General features: G+C 44.5%; 1 protein-coding gene across 7 annotated transcripts in view; it reads left to right on the forward strand.

The window, feature by feature from the left end:
• The window catches only part of LOC126936555 (tubulin-specific chaperone cofactor E-like protein), a 168,303-nt gene that overhangs the window by 132,318 nt on the left and 15,340 nt on the right, over positions 1 to 20,645 (forward strand). For all 7 annotated transcript variants that reach the window (XM_050759295.1, XM_050759284.1, XM_050759289.1 and 4 more), the window contains 8 exons: positions 2,898 to 3,097; positions 7,844 to 8,227; positions 10,149 to 10,435; positions 12,611 to 12,891; positions 15,534 to 15,644; positions 16,839 to 17,041; positions 19,748 to 19,911; positions 20,370 to 20,618. In XM_050759295.1, coding sequence (XP_050615252.1) covers positions 2,898 to 3,097; positions 7,844 to 8,227; positions 10,149 to 10,435; positions 12,611 to 12,891; positions 15,534 to 15,644; positions 16,839 to 17,041; positions 19,748 to 19,911; positions 20,370 to 20,618 — 1,879 coding nt within the window. The remainder of the gene's footprint in view (positions 1 to 2,897; positions 3,098 to 7,843; positions 8,228 to 10,148; positions 10,436 to 12,610; positions 12,892 to 15,533; positions 15,645 to 16,838; positions 17,042 to 19,747; positions 19,912 to 20,369; positions 20,619 to 20,645) is intronic.

The following is a 20,645-nucleotide window of genomic DNA, read 5'->3' on the forward strand; positions in this document are numbered from 1 at the left end:
TTCAGTCACTGTTAACACGGGCATATGAACAAGTTAAACAAATAAATAATAAAAATAAAACAAGTGAATACTGGCACATGAACAGAAAGACCAACCAAGGGAAAGAAGAGAAAGTTCAGAAACAAGCCCAAACACTAAAGAGAAATTAGCATATGGTAAAGTTGGCATTTCAAAGTACTGGGAAAACATATTTGTTATTCAGTAAATAGTAAAAGGTCAAAGGGCAAACTAGCTGGGAGAAGCTAAATCCTTCCTTCATTTCTTACTCCAAAACAAAATCCAGGCAGAACAAAGATTACACATAAAAAAATTAAATCACAAAAATACTAGAAGAAAACAAAGGAGTGTTCTTGATAATCTTGCAGTGGAGAGAACGTTTCAGAACAAATTATCCAAAGTTAAAAGGGAAATTTGATAAATTTCATTACATTAAAAATTTTACATCTTTCCATGGCAGAGAGATAAACAACTTCAAAAAAAGTTAGAAAATTATTTAAAAATGAATGCAAAGTCAAAAGACAAATGATTAATATTTTGTAACACATAGGACATACCACAAAGGCCTATTTTAATTCTTTTTTTTTTTTTTTTTGAGATGGAGTCTCACTGTCACCAGGCTGGAGTGCAGTGGCACGATCTCAGCTCACTGCAACCTCCAACTCCTGGGTTCAAGCAATTCTCCTGCCTCAGCCTCCCAAGTAGCTGGGACTAAAGGCAAGCGCCACCATGCCTGGCTAATTTTTGTAATTTTAGTAGAGACAGGGTTTCACCATGTTGGCCAGGCTGGTCTCAATCTCTTGATCTCGTGATCCACTGCCTTGGACTGCCAAAGTGCTGGGATTACAGGCGTGAGCCACTGCACCTGACCTGGCCTATTTTAATTTTTAAAGAACTTTTATAATTTAATAATAAAAATTTCAACAACATGAAATGTGAAAAGGATATGAAAAGGCAGTTAACAAAAAAAGACATACGAATGGATTATAAACAAATGAAAGCAAGAGGATCAACCTCACAAAGAAATGCAAACTAAATAAGGATATATAATAATAATAATAATAATACACATATAGCATAAGGAGACAGCACATATAGTATTTTAAGCTTGTTTCCAAGGATCAGACAATTTGGTGATAGACAATCAAGGAGAGTGTGGGAAAACAAACCTCCTCCAACAGTGCAGGGAGGAAGATAAATTGGCACAGCCTCTTTAGAGGCAACTTAGTGGCATTCATACCATTTGACCCAGTAATTCCACTTTCAGTAATTTATTCCGCAGATGCCCTTACTCATGAGGGCAAAGATATACCTACAGGGATGTTCACTGCAGCATCAGCATAAACATATAAAATACACTCAGCATGCAGCAGCGCAAAAGCAATAATTTGAGGATAAATGAAATGAATATTGTCATAAAGAAAGCAATGAGCAGAAATGTGTATATATTATGCTCCCATTTATGCAAAAAATAATGGGCAGGGCATACACATATGCTTGTGTGCATACATACGCACACAAATGGGTGCTTGTATATGCATAGAACACTTCTGGAAAAATGGACTATAGTTTGGTGTCAGAGGTTGCCATTTCATTATGCTTTTACTTGTATGGTTTGGATTTTCTACGCTATGCAAGTATTATGTATTAAACTACAAATGTTTTTTAAAAACATATGGTATATTGTGAGAGTGGTTATATGAATCAAAACATGTGTTAAAATTCATAGAACTGTGTACTCTAAAAGTAGATGTTACCACTAGATAATTTAATAAATGAAATAACCCCCCATATAGATACTGTATACAGTATAGGGTAGACATTCCCACACAATGGTAGTTGTGCTTTTAGTATACATTGATTGAGATAATAGCTTCTACAAAACTTTTTAAGCAAACCTATCTTTAATGATTGACTAATACTTATGGAACACTTATGTGCCAGCCACCGTCCTGAGCACACAGACTCACTTAATCCTTTGCAACCAGGCATGAAGCGAATGCTATTGGTATCTGTATGTATAGAGAAGAAAGCTGAAGCTCAGAGAGCCCGGGTGATGCTCTGGGTCTCTTACAGCTGGTTCCAGGGCCCACACCCTTCACCAGGACCCTACTTGCCTTCTATAGAAGCATCTAGATGCATTTGAAAAATGGTAGAACATAATTGATGTGAGTCAGTTTGCACAGACATGTGCACATGCACACACACGTGCACGCCAGCACGTGTACTCGTGCACACAAACACACACGTCCACGCCAGCACGTGTACTCATGCACACAAACACACACACACAGAGTGTACATTTGCCTTCTCAGAGATCATGGGGCTCAGGCATCTATGGATGGTAAACTGCTGGCTTAGAAAAAGGTTCTGTAGAAGCTCTGGGGTGTAGAGGAGCTGACATTGGTCTAAGAGGGAGAGCTATATGGGTAAGCTGGGACTCCCACTGGGACTTGAAGAACCAGGAATTTGGATAGGCTCAGAGGATGAAGGAGGGCATGAATAAGAAAGATCAGTGTGAACGAAGACCTAGAGGCAGGAGGAGTGTGGGTGCCCTGAGAGGTTATCAGGTGACATGTCTAACTGGAGATTCAGATGCGGGGTCGGTTTAGGTGGCAGGCAATAGAGGATCTCAATGGCCAGGCTGAGGAGAGGACGACCATGATGTGAGAAGCTCCAGCCACCTCCATCTGTACATTGGCCCTTTATTTAAAAGGCAACTAATCAGACCCAGGCTTTCTGTGAGTGAAGAGGGCAGTAATGAAGAAAGGCGGCAGACTTCCTACCTCCTGCCTCTCCCTGTGCCCTTCATCCCCCTGAGTAGGTGAGCAGTGGCCGTGAGAAAACCCTCCTCGGTGCCTTGTGATCGTGTGAGTCTTGACTTGTCTGTCCTGTTCCAGCTGTCACCTGCCCTCCAAACAGCCATTACGAGAGCTGCGTGAGTGTCTGCCAGCCCCGCTGTGCCGCCATCCGCCTGAAGAGTGACTGCAGCCACTACTGCGTGGAGGGCTGTCAGTGCGACGCTGGCTACGTCCTTAACGGCAAGAGCTGCATCCTGCCCCACAGCTGCGGCTGCTACTCCGATGGCAAATATTACGAGGTATGGGAGGCCAGCCTGGCGTCCTCCTTGCCAATGATCAGATTCCTCTCCAACTCTAAGAGGTTGGTCAGATTGACCAATTTTCCCACTTCATTATGAAGAGCATCATGTTCATGGCAGGGGAGTGGGATGGGGGGTAGAGAGGCTAAGCACACTCTTCAGATGATGCTCTTGGGCACTGAGTGTCAGAAAAGCACCAGAGTGTCTCCCTCCTCCCTCCTCCACATTGGTAAGGTCTCCGGTGCTCTGCCTCCCCAACTCACTCACATTTGTGTGTCTCTGTCGTGCCTTTCTCTGTTTTCTGTCCTGTAAATCTCAGTTTGAAAGCTTCAGATACAGCTATAGTTTGGAAATATGGTGGCTGTGAATCTGACATTTGTAGCTGTCTTAGCTAAGGACATTTGTCACTGGAAAATATGGAGCTGGAGGCTGCGTGGGGCGGCCTTCCCTCTCTGGCTGTTGAGGCTCCGTGAGGGTAGCTGTGGCTGCCATCTCCACGTGTGCCATTTGTCACTGTGGATCATCCCCAGAGTTTGGTCTGGACTGCTCATGTGGTGCCCCCACATCCCACCCTCTGCGGCGCCCCCTACAGGGGTTTAAACGTAGAGTTTATGAAGATGCCCTTCGCAGATGTTTATCAATAAAACATATTAGTTCACGAAATCATTTCACTTTTTGGACTTTGTAATCTTTCCATAATACTAAGCTAGAATTCCATAATACTAAGCTAGAAAAGCTCTTGAATAGACAAGGCATTTAGTTCATGGTTCGACCTCAAGCCCATTCCCTGTTTAAATGACATCAAAACCGTATGTTGGCAAGTTAGATGGTTAACAACTCCGAATAATTGAGTATCTACTGTTTGCAAAGCACTGTGTTGGTGGTATTGTGGGGGATGAGAAAGCATGTCCCCTGCCTTGAGGATCTTAAAAATCTATTCAGAAGAGAGAAACAATGTACGTTAAAGAACAGGAGAACAGTTACAAAATAACCTATCAGCAAGTGAAAAATAATACCCTACAGAACTAATCAATTTTAAGTGAAAAAGAATAGTAGCATTTAAAATAAATCTAACTGAAATGTCTGAATTGGAAATCAACTAGGCGAAAAATAAATAGTAACTCCTTTTTGTAAAGATGCATTGACTCATTCAAGTTGCCCTAACTTTGGGGATAAATAAAAGAAATGTGGAAGTGACCCTCAATTTCACTTTCAGTGGAAAATTTATTTAAATGCTATATTAGAAAGACAGGGAGGAAGTAAGGTAAAATAGTGGAACTAATCAAAGGAGGCTTTTTGGGAAAGAGGGTGTTGAAATGAGCTCTTAGAAATATTATTTGAAAGGAAAAGGTAGAACATGTGGAAAAAATTAATGAATTCTGTTTTCTCACAGTTGAGGAGAAGATACAATCAGGCTCAAAACTCAAAAAGTACTCCATAAACTGTGTTCCCCAGCCCGGAGACTTACCAAAACCTATCCATCTATCAACTGTGCCATGCACCCTTGGCAGGCATTCTGAGTGTCAGTGTGGCATAATTCAATGAAACCTGGGTTCGATCCTAGCAGTACCACCGCTGGAGGTGTGACACTGAGCAAACGCTGTCATTTCTCTGAGCGTCTGTTTCCCTGTGAATGAAATGTGACTAATGATACCAACCCAGTAGGGCTGTTGGATAAATAATCTATGCTGGGTTCCTAGCCTACTGCCTGGCATCGAGTCCTTCAATAATTGGGAGCTGCTATTGTTATTGTTGTTTTGTTATTCTCTTGAGAAACATTTTGTAAACGAAAAATCCAGGCGTGTTTCTGAAAGGATGCAAATAAAAGCCCTTGGGACTCTCAGGAAAAGCATGGTCAGCTCTTGGCTGCTATTAGTACTACAGTGTGAACATTATGAACAGTTTTTCATCAGAACCTCAGTGGATTTTGACAACAGCTTACATCCGGGAAGCAGGAAACTCAGAGAACAAAGAATCCACATCTACTTGCCACCATTCCAAAGCGCTTGGGGGCTTGTTCATAGAATAAATTTCTTTGGAAATGAATAGAGACTATGCCTGGCTATTAGCATGTAGAGTGATCACCCAGCTGTCATTGTCATGTGTGATTAAGGTGAAGAAAGCAGCGTTGGGCCAGCCACTTTACTGTAATGCTCGTTTCAGGATCAGATTCTCTCGTGGATGAATTATTTACCCTTTATCATATCCACATACATCAAGTTATTTTTCTCTTTTCACCACTGTAATGTCTGACTTCTTATCAGGGAGAGGCCAAACCATCCACTCAGTTATTCTATAAATCTGATAAGAGAAATGAAGTCAATTTGTGAGGCTGTTGGCACCCAGAATATGTTATGTAAGTCTGGAAGGAGAGTAGACTTAGTTCCAGCAATGACTTCACTTTGAGGATGAAAGAATCAGCAATAGCATCTTGAAGTGCACTGCAATCAGGAAAGTTGTTCTGGAAGATCTTCTCCTCTATCTATTTACCCTTGAATCTGAGTCATATCTGTAGTTGATATCCAGGGTTTTGATGTCTCTAGTTAAAGCAGAAAACTGACCAGACAGAAACATAGGCCTTTTTGTGCTGTTGAAAGATCTTTTCTGGATAACACTATTTTGGTAAGTCGATAATGCATTGAGTGCCCACATCTCTCTGACACAGTCTATTTGTTGGTACCACCTCCCACTTGGACAATCATGACCAATTTCCAACGGTTTCCTGGAATTCTTAGTCTAGAGCAAGTGCAACATCAAGAATGCAAACCCTACCAAGCAGAGTCGTGCCTGCAGATTGCCGCCTGTTTTGGGAAAAGTAGAAAATAACATTCTAGTTGTGGGACTCCTGGGAAAGAAAAGAAAAGAAAAGAATAGCTGCCTCCAGTTGAGGATACGCTATGTTGTAGGTATTTTATATAATGTTGCATAATTTCTTCACCATCTGAAAGACGATGAGCTGTTCTACTCCTGTAATAGCAGCTTCTATTTATTGAGTGCCTACCCTATGCCAGGAAGTGTGTTTTATACATCTTATTTAATTTATTCCTTACAACTGCCCTGTAAGACATTATTTTTAATTTCATTTTATTGTTATTACTTCTGAGACAGGGTCTCTCTGTTGCCCAGGCTGGAGTGCAGTAGCAGGATCACAACTCACTGCAGCCTCTACCTCCCAGGCTTAAGCGATCCTCCCACCTCAGCCTCTGGAGTAGCTGGGACTACAGACATGCACTACCATGCTGGTTATTATTATCATTATTATTATTACTATTATTTTGAGACAGAGTTTCGCTCTGTCGCCCAGGCTGGAGTGCAATGGCATGATCTCGGCTCACTGCAACCCCCGCCTCCCAGGTTCAAGTGATTCTCCTGCCTCAGCCTCCCGAGCAGCTGGGACTGTAGACATGTGCCACCATGCCTGGCTAATTTTTGCATTTTTAGTAGAGATGGGGTTTCACCATATTGGCCAGGCTGGTCTCGAACTCCTGACCTCAGGTGATCCACCCACCTCAGCCTCCTAAAGTGCTGGGATTACAGGCATGAACCACTGCACCTGGCCTATTATTATTATTATTATTATTTTAAGTAGAGATGAGGTTTCGTTGTGTTGCTCGGGTTTGTCTCAAACTCCTGGGCTCAAGCAGTCCTTCCACCTCGACCTCCCAAAGTGCTGGGATTACAGGCATGAGCCACTGCACTCAACCACAGGATACTATTAATATCTCCAATTTAGAAATGAGCAAAGTGACACTGGGGAGGTGAGTAATGTTACTCAAGATGGCACAGGGGGGGATACAGGACTAGATTGAAACTCAGGTGGTCTGATCCCAAAACGTTCCTTTCATGGACCCCAGGTGTTCTCCGGATCTCTCACATTCAGGACACATGGGAATGAAGGTACTTCCAACAGAAGTAAGTTGGAAGCAGACGAGACACAAGGAAGGGTGAGGATTGTGAAATGTGAAATGGTTAATCAGAAGTGCTGGTCATTGCTTTCTTACGACTGTTTAAATCTTGAAGGGCCAATTTATCATTCTTAAGTAAATTTTAATTTCATCTTTGAAGCAGAGTCTGTACTTGTCAGAAGTGTGATTCCTTGATGAATATTTTCTACCAAATATTCTTCCTCTTTACCTAGTTCCTCTAACAGCTGCACATTCAGGTTGACTGTGATTAGTTCTACAATCCAGCCACAAAGATTTCAGAGTTCTTTATTAAAATCAATCAAGTTATGGCCAGGGTGGTGGCTCACACCGGTAATCCAAGCAGTTTGAGAGGCTGAGGCAGGAGGATCGCTCGAGCCCAGCAGTTCAAGAACATAGTGAGACTCCGTCTCTACAAAAAATACAAAAATTAGCTGGGTGTGGTGGTGTGTGCCTATAGTTCCAGCTACTAGGGAGGCTGAGATAGGAGAATAGCTTGAGTCCAGGCATTCCAGGTTACTTACAGTGATCTGCGATTGCGCCAGTGCACTCCAGCCTGGGCAACAGAATGAGACCCTGTCTTTAAGAATAAATACATAAGTAAATAAGTAAATGTCAAAACTGCATATTGTTTGGCGTCTGAGTTGCATGCAACTGATGGAGCCTTTGAGTTGAGACCGTTTCCCCACTGCTGCCTCCTACAAATTCCAGCCCTATTAAAGATAGGCTAGCCCAGCCTGATAAAAGACCAGGGGGACTGGACTTTGGGGTCTCCAGCCCTGACCACAGTCTGAATTTAATGCAAACGGCGCCTCTCTTCCAGCCCAAGCAGCTGTTCTGGAACAGCGACTGCACGCGCCGCTGCCGCTGTTTCCGTCGCAACCTGATCCAGTGCGACCCGCGCCAGTGCAAGTCCGACGAGGAGTGCGCGCTGCGCAACGGGGTGCGCGGCTGCTTCAGCACCAAGACCTCCTACTGCCTGGCGGCCGGCGGAGGCGTCTTCCGCACCTTCGACGGCGCCTTCCTCCGCTTCCCGGCCAACTGCGCCTTCGTGCTGTCCACCATCTGCCAGAAACTGCCCGACATCTCCTTCCAGCTTATCATCAACTTCGACAAGTGGTCGGCCCCCAACCTCACCATCATTTCGCCCGTCTACTTCTACATTAACGAAGAGCAGATTCTCATCAGCGACCGGAACACGGTCAAGGTGACCAGTCTGGTGTCCATTCTTAAGAAGGGGCCCGGAAACAAGGGGTTGGCTGGGGGATTGTGTAGGGTTCTCCCAGATAGCCAAGTTGTGGGATAGATTGTTGCTTCATGGTGTTCCACACACAGTGACCAGGTTTTAAAGAATCGAAGTATGAAGATGCTTTAAGCATAAGAATGGACACCATTTGGTTCTTGGCTGATGATTCCAAAGGCAGGAGACTTGCGGGGTCTCAGAGCCAGGCAATGGCATGGGTGCTAACAGAGCTTCAGGTGATAAATTGTTAGGTAAATCAGTTTTTACTCTGATTACTTTCCAAAATGCGTCTCATTTGTTTTTAACAGCCCTTAAGATTATTTTTGGCTCTGCCCTCTTGTAGTCAGACCCACCCTTCATCTTTGCCATCCTTTCTATAAGCTAAGAGAAAGCAAGCATTTGCCTACAAAACACCAATCTGAGTGAAAACCTGACGCGCACCTCCTTTGTCCAAGGGCCACATGATGACCCGCTGAGGGGCAGGAAATGGGAGGCTGCACTTGGTGGACTTCTCTTAGGTTGGCTCCTCCTTAGGCCCATTTCCTGGTTTCTTGTTTATCTTACACCTGTGTGTAAATAAATGTAAACCCCCCACCCAACCCCCCACTCACCCCCACAACAAATATGGCTCTCTACTTGAATTCCTCCCACCCCTTTTAAGAAGATCACCTGCTCAGATGCACTGTTGACGGTGACCCAGCCTCTCAGGCAGAGCAGGCTGCTGCCGCCGGTCGCCAGGAAGGATGGAGCCAGGCCCCAGCACTGTGAGCACAGGGAGGGAGGGACCCAGAGACAGCCACATTACCACTTTTTGGAATTGAGTGTTATTGTGTGTATCTGTTTTCCACCTGCTCAGATAATCAGGCCTTGAGTGTATCTTTAATTGAAGAGTCATCAAATAGCATAGTATCAAGCATCAGGCAAAAGACCAGCAGTATTTTGTGAGCTTAAAATGAAGAATCTGAAATTTAATACCGGTTTTAACTTCAGTGAAAGGTGCCACTGTTTTTGACATTCTCATTCCTTTTACAAATTGGCCCACATCAACACGACAGCGTTGGTCCAGAATCCAGGGGCTAGAAAATGAAGATGACCACCCGAGAGAGAAAAACTGACATTGTGGCTGAACAAAATACCCAAGCTAGTCAAAACAGTAGAGACTCATTTTTTAAAAAGGTGTCTGTTTTTTATTTTTTTATTTTAAGGTACAAAAGCTACTAATAGCCTGGGGAGAAAATTTTTATTTTGTAAGTACAGGAAAAGCATGTTATATTCTGCCCCAAGGGCTAAGGAAAGAAAATGTTAGAAAGCAGGAAAATGACAAATGCAGAAAATAATGTGCCTATAGGTCCTCTGGGGGGACCTCCAGTTTGAACATTATAAGCAAGAAAACGATAAACATGGCAATGATGCCCAGATCCACCTTAACTGTGTTAGACTCTCGTTGGCACAGGATTGGGATTTCATTTTCAGTAATTGGCTTATGCTGGGGAAAGTTTTAGACACAAATGCAGCCATTCATTGTGGGTTATACTTTTCTAAGATTTCCTTATCTCTCACCTCCTCTCCCCTACTTCTGTTCCATAGTTGCTTCCTTTGGGGCAACTACACAGTAAGATGAGTGAATGCCTTTAAACTCTAGGGCAGGGGCTGGCAAATCTGCTTGCTGCCTGTTTGTGTAAATAAAGCTTTGCTGGAATACATCCACACTCATTTAGTTGTGTATTGTCTGTGGTTGCTGTCATGCCGCAGGGACAGAGTGGAGTCGTTGAGACAGAGATCACAGAGCCTGCGATGCCCAAAATATTTTCCCTGGCCCTTTCCTGAACAAGTTTGGCAACCCCTGCTCTAAGCGTAATTATTTTCTGTTTTCCTCCTCCTATAGGTGAATGGCACACAAGTGAATGTTCCATTTATAACTGGTTTGGCAACCAAAATCTACAGCAGTGAGGGGTTTCTGGTGATTGACACCAGCCCAGACATCCAGATATACTACAATGGTTTCAACGTCATTAAAATCAGCATCAGCGAGAGGCTGCAGAACAAAGTGTGTGGTCTCTGTGGCAACTTCAACGGGGACCTAACAGATGATTATGTGACCTTGCGAGGGAAGCCGGTGGTAAGCAGCGTGGTGCTGGCCCAGAGCTGGAAAACCAATGGCATGCAGAAGAGGTGAGGGTGTAGGAGTTCAAGCCACTAAACTTGGTGGCCCAGGTTCTCTCACGTCCATAGGTGGTGTGAATGAGGAATGCACTTTCCTTAGCACTGCCCCTGCTCTCCTACAGAGATGAACCAAAGCTCTTTGGAATTTTGATGCTAAAACTAGGCACATCAGAGACCCCAGTAATTTTGTGAACTGCAGAGGAAGGAGTTGGGCTTAGATGATATAACTCTAATTTTCAGGTCATCCAGCCCTTGGCTAAACAGAAGAGTGTGCCCAGGATGAGAACTCTGAAGCCTTGACCAGCTGCCCACCCGGGACCTAGGCACCCCTGCTGGGTGTGGAATTAAGAGTTGACTCAGAAGAAGAAGGGCTATCTTTGACTCCCTTAGTGCTGGGTCTAATTGTGTGTCCTTGCCTCTTACAAGAAGGCTTGACTATGGTTGTGTAGGTAGAAGTTGGTGGGAATCAGGAAAGCCTTTTTTAAAAACAGCAGTTACAAGGTTATTATCAGGCCCACCCCTGCCAGCAAAGAGAGAGTGAGCTAAAGAAGTTATTCCAAGGCCGGGCGCGGTGGCTCAAGCCTGTAATCCCAGCACTTTGGGAGGCCGAGACGGGTGGATCACGAGGTCAGAAGATCAAGACCATCCTGGCTAACACGGTGAAACCCCGTCTCTACTAAAAAAAGATACAAAAAACTAGCCGGGCGTGGTGGTGGGCGCCTGTAGTCCCAGCTACTCGGGAGGCTGAGGCAGGAGAATGGCGTGAACCTGGGAGGCGGAGCTTGCAGTGAGCTGAGATCCGGCCACTGCACTCCAGCCTGGGCGACAGAGTGAGACTCCGTCTCAAAAAAAAAAAAAAAAAAAAAAAAGAAGTTATTCCAAAGGTTTTAAATTTAGGGCCCCTCAGGGCTGCTGAGTATGTGGATACCTTTCTGGATCTGTAGATATGCTTCTCTTTCTTGTTAGTTCTGCTTGTACAATGGCTCAATCATGTTGCTTTACATGCTAAATATCAGCTAAATCCCTAGTCTTGGAAATCACACTTTAAGCCTCTTTGACCCTGCCCCAAGTGCACAGTGAACAATGTATCATATATTAGACTGTCCTGTGAATTATGGGACTCAGAGCTGTGAAAATCCTTGGGCAATATCTTGTTCAGTCTCTTCCTTTCCTAGGTAAAACAGAGACTAAGACAGAGAATGGCTTATATGAGGAGGCCCCATATATGGCAAAGCCAGGATGAGATTCCAGGATTCCTAATTTGGTGCTTACTCTAGAATGCTATGCATTGACCCACAGATAGAAAAGAGAGAACTTTGGACATTATATTTAGAACACTACTTTAAGCCACTGTAGTGTTTCCAAAGATAGGCAAGGTTCAGCTCCTCTTGAGGAATTATGATTCTGTTTGAATTTGGCCGGCCTGCCTCCCTCCCTCCTCCCTCCCTCCTTCCCTCCCTCTTTCTCTTCCTTCCCCTTTTCCCTTCCCTTCCCTTCCCTTCCCTTCCCTTCCCTTCCCTTCCCTTCCCTTCCCTTCCCCTCCCTCCCTCCCCTCCCCTCCCCTCCCCCCCTCCCCTCCCCTCCCCCACTCCCCCACTCCCCCTTCCCCTCCTGCTCCTCCTCCTCACCGGTCCCTTCCCCTCCCCTCCTCTTCCTTTTAAAATAAACTGTTATCAGCTGGACACCGACTTTCTTGTAATGTTTTGCTTTTGGTCCCTCATGGCTAAAGTGGAACTGGCTTAGAAGGCTTCCTTTCAAATCTTTAATTCTGCCAAGTATCATTACTATTATCATTGTTATTAGTTATTATATCCATACCTGTTAATGGTTATTATATCAATTGTATCAATCATATCAATCAATTATGCCAAAGTGTTCGTGGTTACTATATCAATATCTGCCTTTCGTATGGCACTTTGGCCACTAATCCATCATTCCATTTTAGCCTCACTGTAGTTCAATGATATAAGTGACAGGAATTACCGTTTCACTTTCTTAGATGGATAGAATAGAGACCAGTAGTATCTGACTTGCCAAAGGTCACAAAGCTAATTAGTGTTGGAACTGGCACAGTGCACTAGCTTCAGGGGTAGCAAAACAGGTACAGATGCTATTTACCTTCCATTGAAGATCTCAGATGGCTGTTTTTGCATCACTCAGTCTGACCAGACCTCTTGCCCCCAGCTGCAACGAGCTGCAGTTCTCACAGTATGCAGCCATGTGTGACAATGTGCACATCCAGAAGATGCAGGGTGATGGCTACTGCCTGAAGCTCACCGACATGAAGGGCTTCTTCCAGCCCTGCTATGGGCTTCTTGATCCCCTCCCATTCTACGAGTCCTGCTACCTGGACGGCTGCTACAACCACAAGAAGTTCCAGCTGTGCGGCTCCCTGGCTGCCTACGGGGAGGCCTGCCGCTCCTTCGGGATCCTCAGCACTGAATGGATTGAGAAGGAGAATTGCTGTAAGAGAATTATTTTATTTCTGTGGATTCCATTTTCAGTGAAAAGAACAGCTTTGCAGGTAGCATTGCTTTTTCTAGGGATGACTGGTCCTCTCCAGATTTACTCATAGATCTGCTTCCAGGATTGGATAGTAGAGAGCTGTGAGCTGCAGCCGAGATTCAGTGACGGGCCCCTCCCATGGAGCCTAACCCACCTATGGTTCCTGTCCAGCTATGGAATTTGGAAAACAAACGTGGGAAGATGGGGCTCTCTGGGTTGGAAGAGCCCTGGTTTAGTGGCTTATGAGGTAGAGGGACATAGTGTGGGATTCCCGATGGATTTTAGTTCCCAAACGCATCTCCACCTTGGCTTCTTTAGCATGAGGTCATCCTCTATCAGAAAGTGAAGGCAAGAGCAGGCGGAAGGCAGAGGTGGAACTGAGCTGGTTATGTCCACCTGGGCTGAAAGGAAGCTGCAGTTGGATTGACTGTGGAGATCACATATATTAGATCAGCTGGTAAAAAAAAAGGTAAACAGAATCTTGTGGGTTTTTTTCTGTAGTAAGAAAATGATTTTGATGTGTATTCTATTATTCAATTTGTTCATTTTCCTACTGTGTTAATCAAATAGGGGAGCGATTATAGATGTATACACACACATGTAAACGTGCCATAGACATACATGTGTGTCCATACACATAAATGGTCACTCCCACTAGTGTGGCCAACAGAATGTGTGTTTTGTGCTCTGACCCACAACACCAGCCCGGTGTGTATATAGGTACCACTGTGAAAACAGGCTGACTCCAAGACGATAAATACACGTTGGTAAATTTGCAGACCAAACTGGATCAAGTGTAGGAATACACTTTAATTCAGAGCCTAAAAACAATGCAGTTAATTAAAATACATTTCAGTGATTTCAGAAACTGTTAAGCAAATTACTAGTCTCTGTTGGAAACTAACAAAAATATTTGTTAATATTTTACTCTGCTGTGTTCATAAGAATACTTTCAATGACTTTAAAAATTAACTGTTTTGAACTTTTCAAATTGTCAGGAATTTTAAAAAATACATATATAATTCAAAAAATACTCAAAGCTTCCATCTGTCTAAGGGCATGTTTTATCTGCCAGTTGGCAGATGGACCACCACATTTGTAAATAAACGTTTCCTTCTTGTGGACTGTAACCTCTGCACCATGTTTCTGTTACTCTGTTTGTCATTCTCATGCAGAGTCGGTCAATCATAACATTTGCTTGGTGGCTGCCATGTGCTTAGCACTGTGCTAGGTACTGGATATACTGGGCCAGTGAAAGGATCTTTATAAAAAGCAGCCTTTTGAAAATAAATATATTTAACTTATGCTGATGGCATTCTTTCAGTTGTCCTTCCAGAAATTAAGACAGGCTTATGCTGAGCCATCCATGCACTCCTACCTAATGTAATTAGTTACCTACCAGAGGGGCGTGGCAGCTGAGTCAGAAGAGGTATATGGAGCTGTGGGCAGCCTGGGATTTTTGTTTTGTTTTTAAACTCTTTTTTTCCCTGTGTGTGGGGGTATGTGTGTCTGTGGTGAGAACATGAAACTCTAGTCTGTTGGTAATTTTCAAGTGTACAGTGTATTGGTACTAACTATAGCCACTTTGATGTACAGTAGATCGCTTGGATTTATTCCTCTTGTCTAAATGAAATTTTGCATCCTTTAAAAACTCTTTTTTAAAAAACTCTTGAAGCCAACTTGGCTCATGCTGGGATTGAACAGTTGTTTCTTTAGCACTGTCCATCATATACCGTGATGAACAGGAGGAATATTCTGTCTTGATAGGCAGAGCGATTCTTTAAATAAAGAAATGAACTTCTAAAAGAAAATGCTAATTAGTGGTTCTCAAACTGAGGCGTTGACTATCTTGCAGGTGATCTCATCTGTTACAGAAATATTGTTCATAAAAACATGATGATGATACTCCACATAACATCTTTATTTTACTTACAGTTTTACCCTTTTGGCAAAACAGCACCATGAATCTAAGTCAATGCTGGTGAGCTGTGTGGAGGTTTTTCCTTTTTCTATTTTTACAAAATCAAGTAGCAGATCATGGGGGAAAGTGAACCAAGAATCAGAAAGGAGTCAGAAGCGCTGGTGTGGGAGACCTCTCTGGGATCTTACTGGCCCTAATATGTTCATTATTGACACATATTTATTGTGCACCAACCATGAGGTGGTTGAATGCTGGGATGTAGAGATAAATGATTTGGATACTACTCTTTATATAAATATCAGTGCAAATCGTTGTGCTATAGTGTAGTGGGTGCCTTAAGCGTGGTAAGATTACTGGGGTTAAGAGCATCTGTGCATTCAGTCTTCACCACTTACCTTCGCTTTTGACCTTGGGCAAGTTTCAGCTGTGAAATAGAGCTTATAATATTTAGCCTTGAGGAGTATTTGCGAGGGTCAAAGAAGCTAATCCAGGCCCATAGCAGGCACCTATTTGCTAGCTATTGACATTATTTTCTGGAAGGTTGCCGTGTCTGTTAACCTGCAGCTGCCATCTGACCATTTCCAATGTGATTAAAGAGGCAAGTCTGGAGTGGAACCAAATGTTACCGCATGTAGGTGTGAAAATCAAGTTGTGCATGTTTCTGTGTGTTTTTCTTTTTAGCAGGAGTGGTTGAAGATCCCTGTGTGGGGGCGGACTGTCCCAACCGAACCTGCGAGCTGGGCAATGGCAGGGAGCTGTGTGGCTGCATCGAGCCGCCCCCCTATGGAAACAGTGAGTGACACGGGCCACCTCCCCACCCAGAAAGGCCCCGTGGGAGATGCTGCTCTGGGGAGGGACCTTGATGCATCCCACTTTGTGAAGCTTTCCCAAACAGTGAAGCTTTCAGGAGCATTTAAGCAGAACAAGGAAGCAATCTGACTGCTTCAAAGTATAGCTACATCCTTTTCCTCAATACATTGTAACACACAAATTTGTACATGAATGGAACCAGCCATTTCCATCTGAGGTCACGTTCAACATCAGAAAGGTCCAAATTGATCTTTTAGATGCACAAGGAAATAGGGTATTTTGATGTCAATATGAAATAATTAGGATGAATGTTATTTAAAGCCAGATTTATTTGGCCCAAAGCTTTTTGGTCCCGAAGATATGTACGACTGAAATGTCTGAAGCAAGCCATAAATAACTAGGACTCCAGGACTTGTTCCTAACTGTAGCTCCCTTGGTGTGGAAATGGCCTTGTCCACTGCTGAGCCTGCCTGGATGGCAGCTTGAAGCGGAGCTGCTTTGCCTTCCATCTCTGCTCCCCTTCCTGAACCAAGTAACGCAGAGGCAGCTGCTAAATTTAACAGCATTGGAGAATGAAAATCTGGTTGACCAAAGGCTCCTTAGGAGGGGACAAGGGCTTCACCTAAACAGATAAAAATGTTTTTCTCTGTTTCTATAGTGCTTATTAGCTGTATTTACATGCTCAAGAGAAAATGTCAATTGGTGCATTGCCATGTCAAAAAACAAGCTCCTAGTGCTCACCTGGGAATCGCTAGGGTTCTGCCGAGCTGAATCAGCAGGGGCTTCGGATGTGGCCTGGCCAGTGCTGCTGTCCCTGAGAGGCATGCTTTTCAGCCAGGCCACAATGTGCCAGATTTGGTATGTTCAGTATGTAGCTTACAGAAAAGTAGCGGCCACCAGCAAGGTGGGGGAAGACATGTTTTTGTAAAGAAAAGACAGAAGACACTTTATTAGCATTTTTATCTTTTTAAAAAGGCTCTGCTAATGCCCAAGTTACTGCTTTGAATGAATTCATATGCTCGCTTGGTCTGATCAAAGCCTAATTAGAAATGCTGCAGTCTTTGAGTGGAGATCATTTGCCTCTTCTAAAGGAGAATGGTAATGGGATGCTTTGCTCCCACTCCTGCAGCAAGACCGACTCCACTGATTTGCCTTTCGTAATAACTGTTCCCACAGACTCACATGACATTATCGATGCAGAGGTGACCTGCAAAGCATCCCAGATGGAAGTGTCCATATCTAAGTGCAAACTCTTCCAGCTCGGTTTTGAGAGGGAGGGCGTGAGGATCAATGACAGACAGTGTACCGGCATCGAGGGGGAAGATTTTATCTCCTTTCAGATCAACAACACCAAAGGGAATTGTGGAAACATTGTGCAGGTGAGAAAAGCAGCAGGAAAGAGCACCTGGCAGAGACAGCGACAGCTTCGAGTGTTTGCACATTTATTGTCCCAAAAGCTAACTTCAGGATGATCTGCTTAGAAATATGCTCCTTGGAAAACAGCAATAGGCATGTGTAAAATGAAAGACAGCAAGAGCAGTCGTCATTTCATGCTAAGTGGTTGACGGAGTTGAAAGAGTGATGTGTTTTTTCCTTGGTTTGGGATGCCTACTGTGGTTCTTTGTCTTGTATATGGATAGAATTGTGTCTTTTATGCTTCTATTGTTCTTTGAGGCAAATACATCTAGGCTTAGCTATTTCAGGGGGTAAGGGAGTCCCAAACCTCATTTAACAGGTGGCTTCAGGCCGAGTGCTTTGGCTCATGCCTGTAATCCCAGTGTGTCCGGAATTGGTGGGTTCTTGGTCTCGCTAACTTCAAGAATGAAGCCGCGGACCCTTGCGGTGAGTGTTACAGTTCTTAAAGATGGTGTGTCTGGAGTTTGTTCCTTCAGACATTCAGATGTGTTTGGAGCTTCTTCCTTCTGGTGGGTTCGTGGTCTCGCTGGCTTCAGGACTGAAGCTGCAGACCTTTGCAGTGAGGGTTACAGCTCTTAAAGGCAGCATGGACCCAAAGAGTGAGTAGCAGCAAGATTTATTGTAAAGAGCGAAAATAAAGCTTCCACAGTGTGGAAGGGGACCCAAGTGGGTTGCCACTGGCTGGCTCCAGCACCCTGCTTTTCTTCCCTTATCTGGCCCCACCCACGTCCTGCTGATTGGTCCATTTTACAGAGAGCTGATTGGTCCATTTTGACAGGGTGCTGATTGGTGCATTTACAATCTCTGAGCTAGACACAGGAGTGCTGGACAGAAAAGTTCTCCAAGTCCCCACTAGGTTAGCTAGATACAGAGTATCAGTTGGTATATTTTCAAACCTTGAGCTACACAGAGTGCTGATTGGTTTGTTTACGATCCCTTAGCTAGACATAAAAGTTCTCCAAGTCCCCACTAGGTTAGCTAGATACAGAGTGCTGACCAGTGCATTTACAAACCCTGAGCTAGACATGGAGTACTGATTGGTGCATTTACAATCCTCTAGCTAGACACAGAGTGCCAGACAGAAAAGTTCTCCAAGTCCCCACTAGGTTACCTAGATACAGAGTACTGATTAGTGTATTTACAAACCCTGAGCTAGACACAGAGTGCTGATTGGTGCATTTACGATCCCTTAGCTAGACATAAAGGTTTTCCAAGTCCCCGCTAGACTCAGGAACCCAGCTGGCTTCACCTAGTGCTGTAGGCAGAGCTGCCTGCCAGTCCTGAGGGGCACCTGCACTCCTCAGCCCTTGGGTGGTCAATGGGACCAGGCACTATGGAGCAGGGGGTGGAGCCCATTGGGGAGGTTTGGGCCCCATGGGAGCCCACCATGGAGGGTGGGGCTCAGACATGGCAGGCTGCAGGTCCTGAGCCTTGCCCCACGGGGAGGTGGCTGAGGCCTGGGGAGAATTCCAGAGTGGTGCATGTGGGCCAGCAGTGCTGGGAAACCTGGCACAGCCTCTGCAGCTGCTGGCCAGGGTGCTAAGCCCCTCACTACCCTGGGCTGGCGCTGGCCTGTGAGCGCTGGACACAGCCCCAGTTCCTGCCTGTGCCTCTCCCTCCACACCTCCCTGCAAGCAGAGGGAGCCGGCTCTGGCCTGGGCCAGCCCAGAGAGGGGCTCCCACAGTGCAGTGGCAGGGTGAAGGGCTCCTCAAGTGCTGCCAGAGTGGACACTGAGGCCGAGGAGGTGCCAAGAATGAGGGCTGCCAGCACATTGTCACCTCTCACCAGCACCTTGGGAGGCCAAAGCAGAAGGACTGCAAGAGGCCAGAAATTCAAGATGAGCCCAGGCAACATCACAAGACCCTGTCTCTATTTAAAAAAAAAAAAAAATCTAAAAATTAGCTGGCTGTGGTGACAGTGCCTGTAGTTGTGTCTGCTTGGAAGGCTGACATGGGAGGATCTCAAGCCCAGGAGTTCAAGGCTGCAGTGAGCTATGATTGCACCACTGCACTCCAGCCTGGGTGACAGTGAGACCCTGTCACTAAAAACAAAACAAAACAAAACAAAACAAAAAACAGCTGACTTCAGAAATATAGTAAGGTCCCAACTTTTAATGTCAGATTGTGCAGTGTATAGGTTAGCAAAGCATCTTGTTTCTCTTCTTTTTCTGCCTTGCTGTGCGTCTTCTATTCATGGCTCTATTTCTTAATACTTTTACCAGAGGTTGAAAGGAGTAAGGAGGTGAAACTTGCACTTGTTCATGTTGGTCCTTGTAGGGATGTCTGGTGATGGATTTGGTGGAGAAGAGATTTTGAATTAAGCATTGAAAAAGAAGATTTCTGTTACTCAGCAATGGCAATAGTTCATGCTATTCCTAGCTTGGGGTCTCACAGATAAGTGGGGTCTGGTAGTGGTTAGAATTCAGTAGTGGATGAAATCACCTTCCACGGGTATTCAAGGTTAGCAGACTGAAGGGTGCTGCTGATATCTATTGTAATACTTTTTTGCCCCAAGTAAATGCTAAGGCTAGCTCCATGCTACTTTATACTGGCCTCTAAGTTATGTATGGAAGGAAGCCATTTCTCCACTTTCAGGGATATGGATTTGATATGCAAGCTACATACTCACTCCCAGATGTAATGATTTCTGACTTCCCCTTGCTCTGCAGTCCAATGGCACTCATATCATGTATAAAAACACAATCTGGATCGAAAGTGCCAACAACACTGGCAACATCATCACCAGGGACCGCACGATCAATGTGGAATTTGCATGTGCTTATGAGCTGGATATCAAGATCTCCTTGGATTCTGTTGTGAAGCCTATGCTAAGGTAAGGCACCTCCTGGGCTGTGCACATTGCTTTTTCTTTTCCTTGACAGTTAAGGTTAGCATAATCAAAATTGCTAGCATTTGTCTTTGACGCCCTAGGAAAAACATAATTCATGTTTCTTGAGCCTAAATCCTTTCAATCAGCATTGTTCAATAGAACTCTCTGTGATGATGGAAATGTTCCATCTGTACTGTTTAATGTGGTGGCTACGTGTGGCTGCTCAGCACTTGAAATGTGGCTCAGGGGGCTGCGAATTGAATTTTTAATTTTATTTAATTTTATTTCATTTAAATGTAAATTGCCCCATGTGGCTAGCAGGTACTATATTGGACAGCACAGCCTTAGACTTTGCTACTACATGTTTTGCTTTCCCTCTGCATTCTCAGCTTGAAAAATGGTAGATAATTGAACAGGTAACATTGTTTTAGGTTCCTGTCTCATAATTGTTTCCGTTTTAGTGTAATTAACCTGACAGTTCCAACCCAAGAAGGCAGCTTCACCACCAAGATGGCTCTCTACAAAAATGCCTCCTACAAACATCCTTACCGCCAGGGTGAAGTAGTGTTGACGACTCGAGATGTGCTGTATGTAGGGGTTTTTGTGGTTGGAGCTGACTCCACACATTTAATCCTAACGCTCAACAAATGCTATGCCACACCCTCCCGAGATAGCAATGATAAGCTCCGATATTTCATCATCGAAGGAGGGTGAGTAACCTCTTTATAGACAACAGT

This window comes from Macaca thibetana, chromosome 14, assembly GCF_024542745.1.
Source record: "Macaca thibetana thibetana isolate TM-01 chromosome 14, ASM2454274v1, whole genome shotgun sequence".
NCBI classification, from domain to species: domain Eukaryota; kingdom Metazoa; phylum Chordata; class Mammalia; order Primates; family Cercopithecidae; genus Macaca; species Macaca thibetana.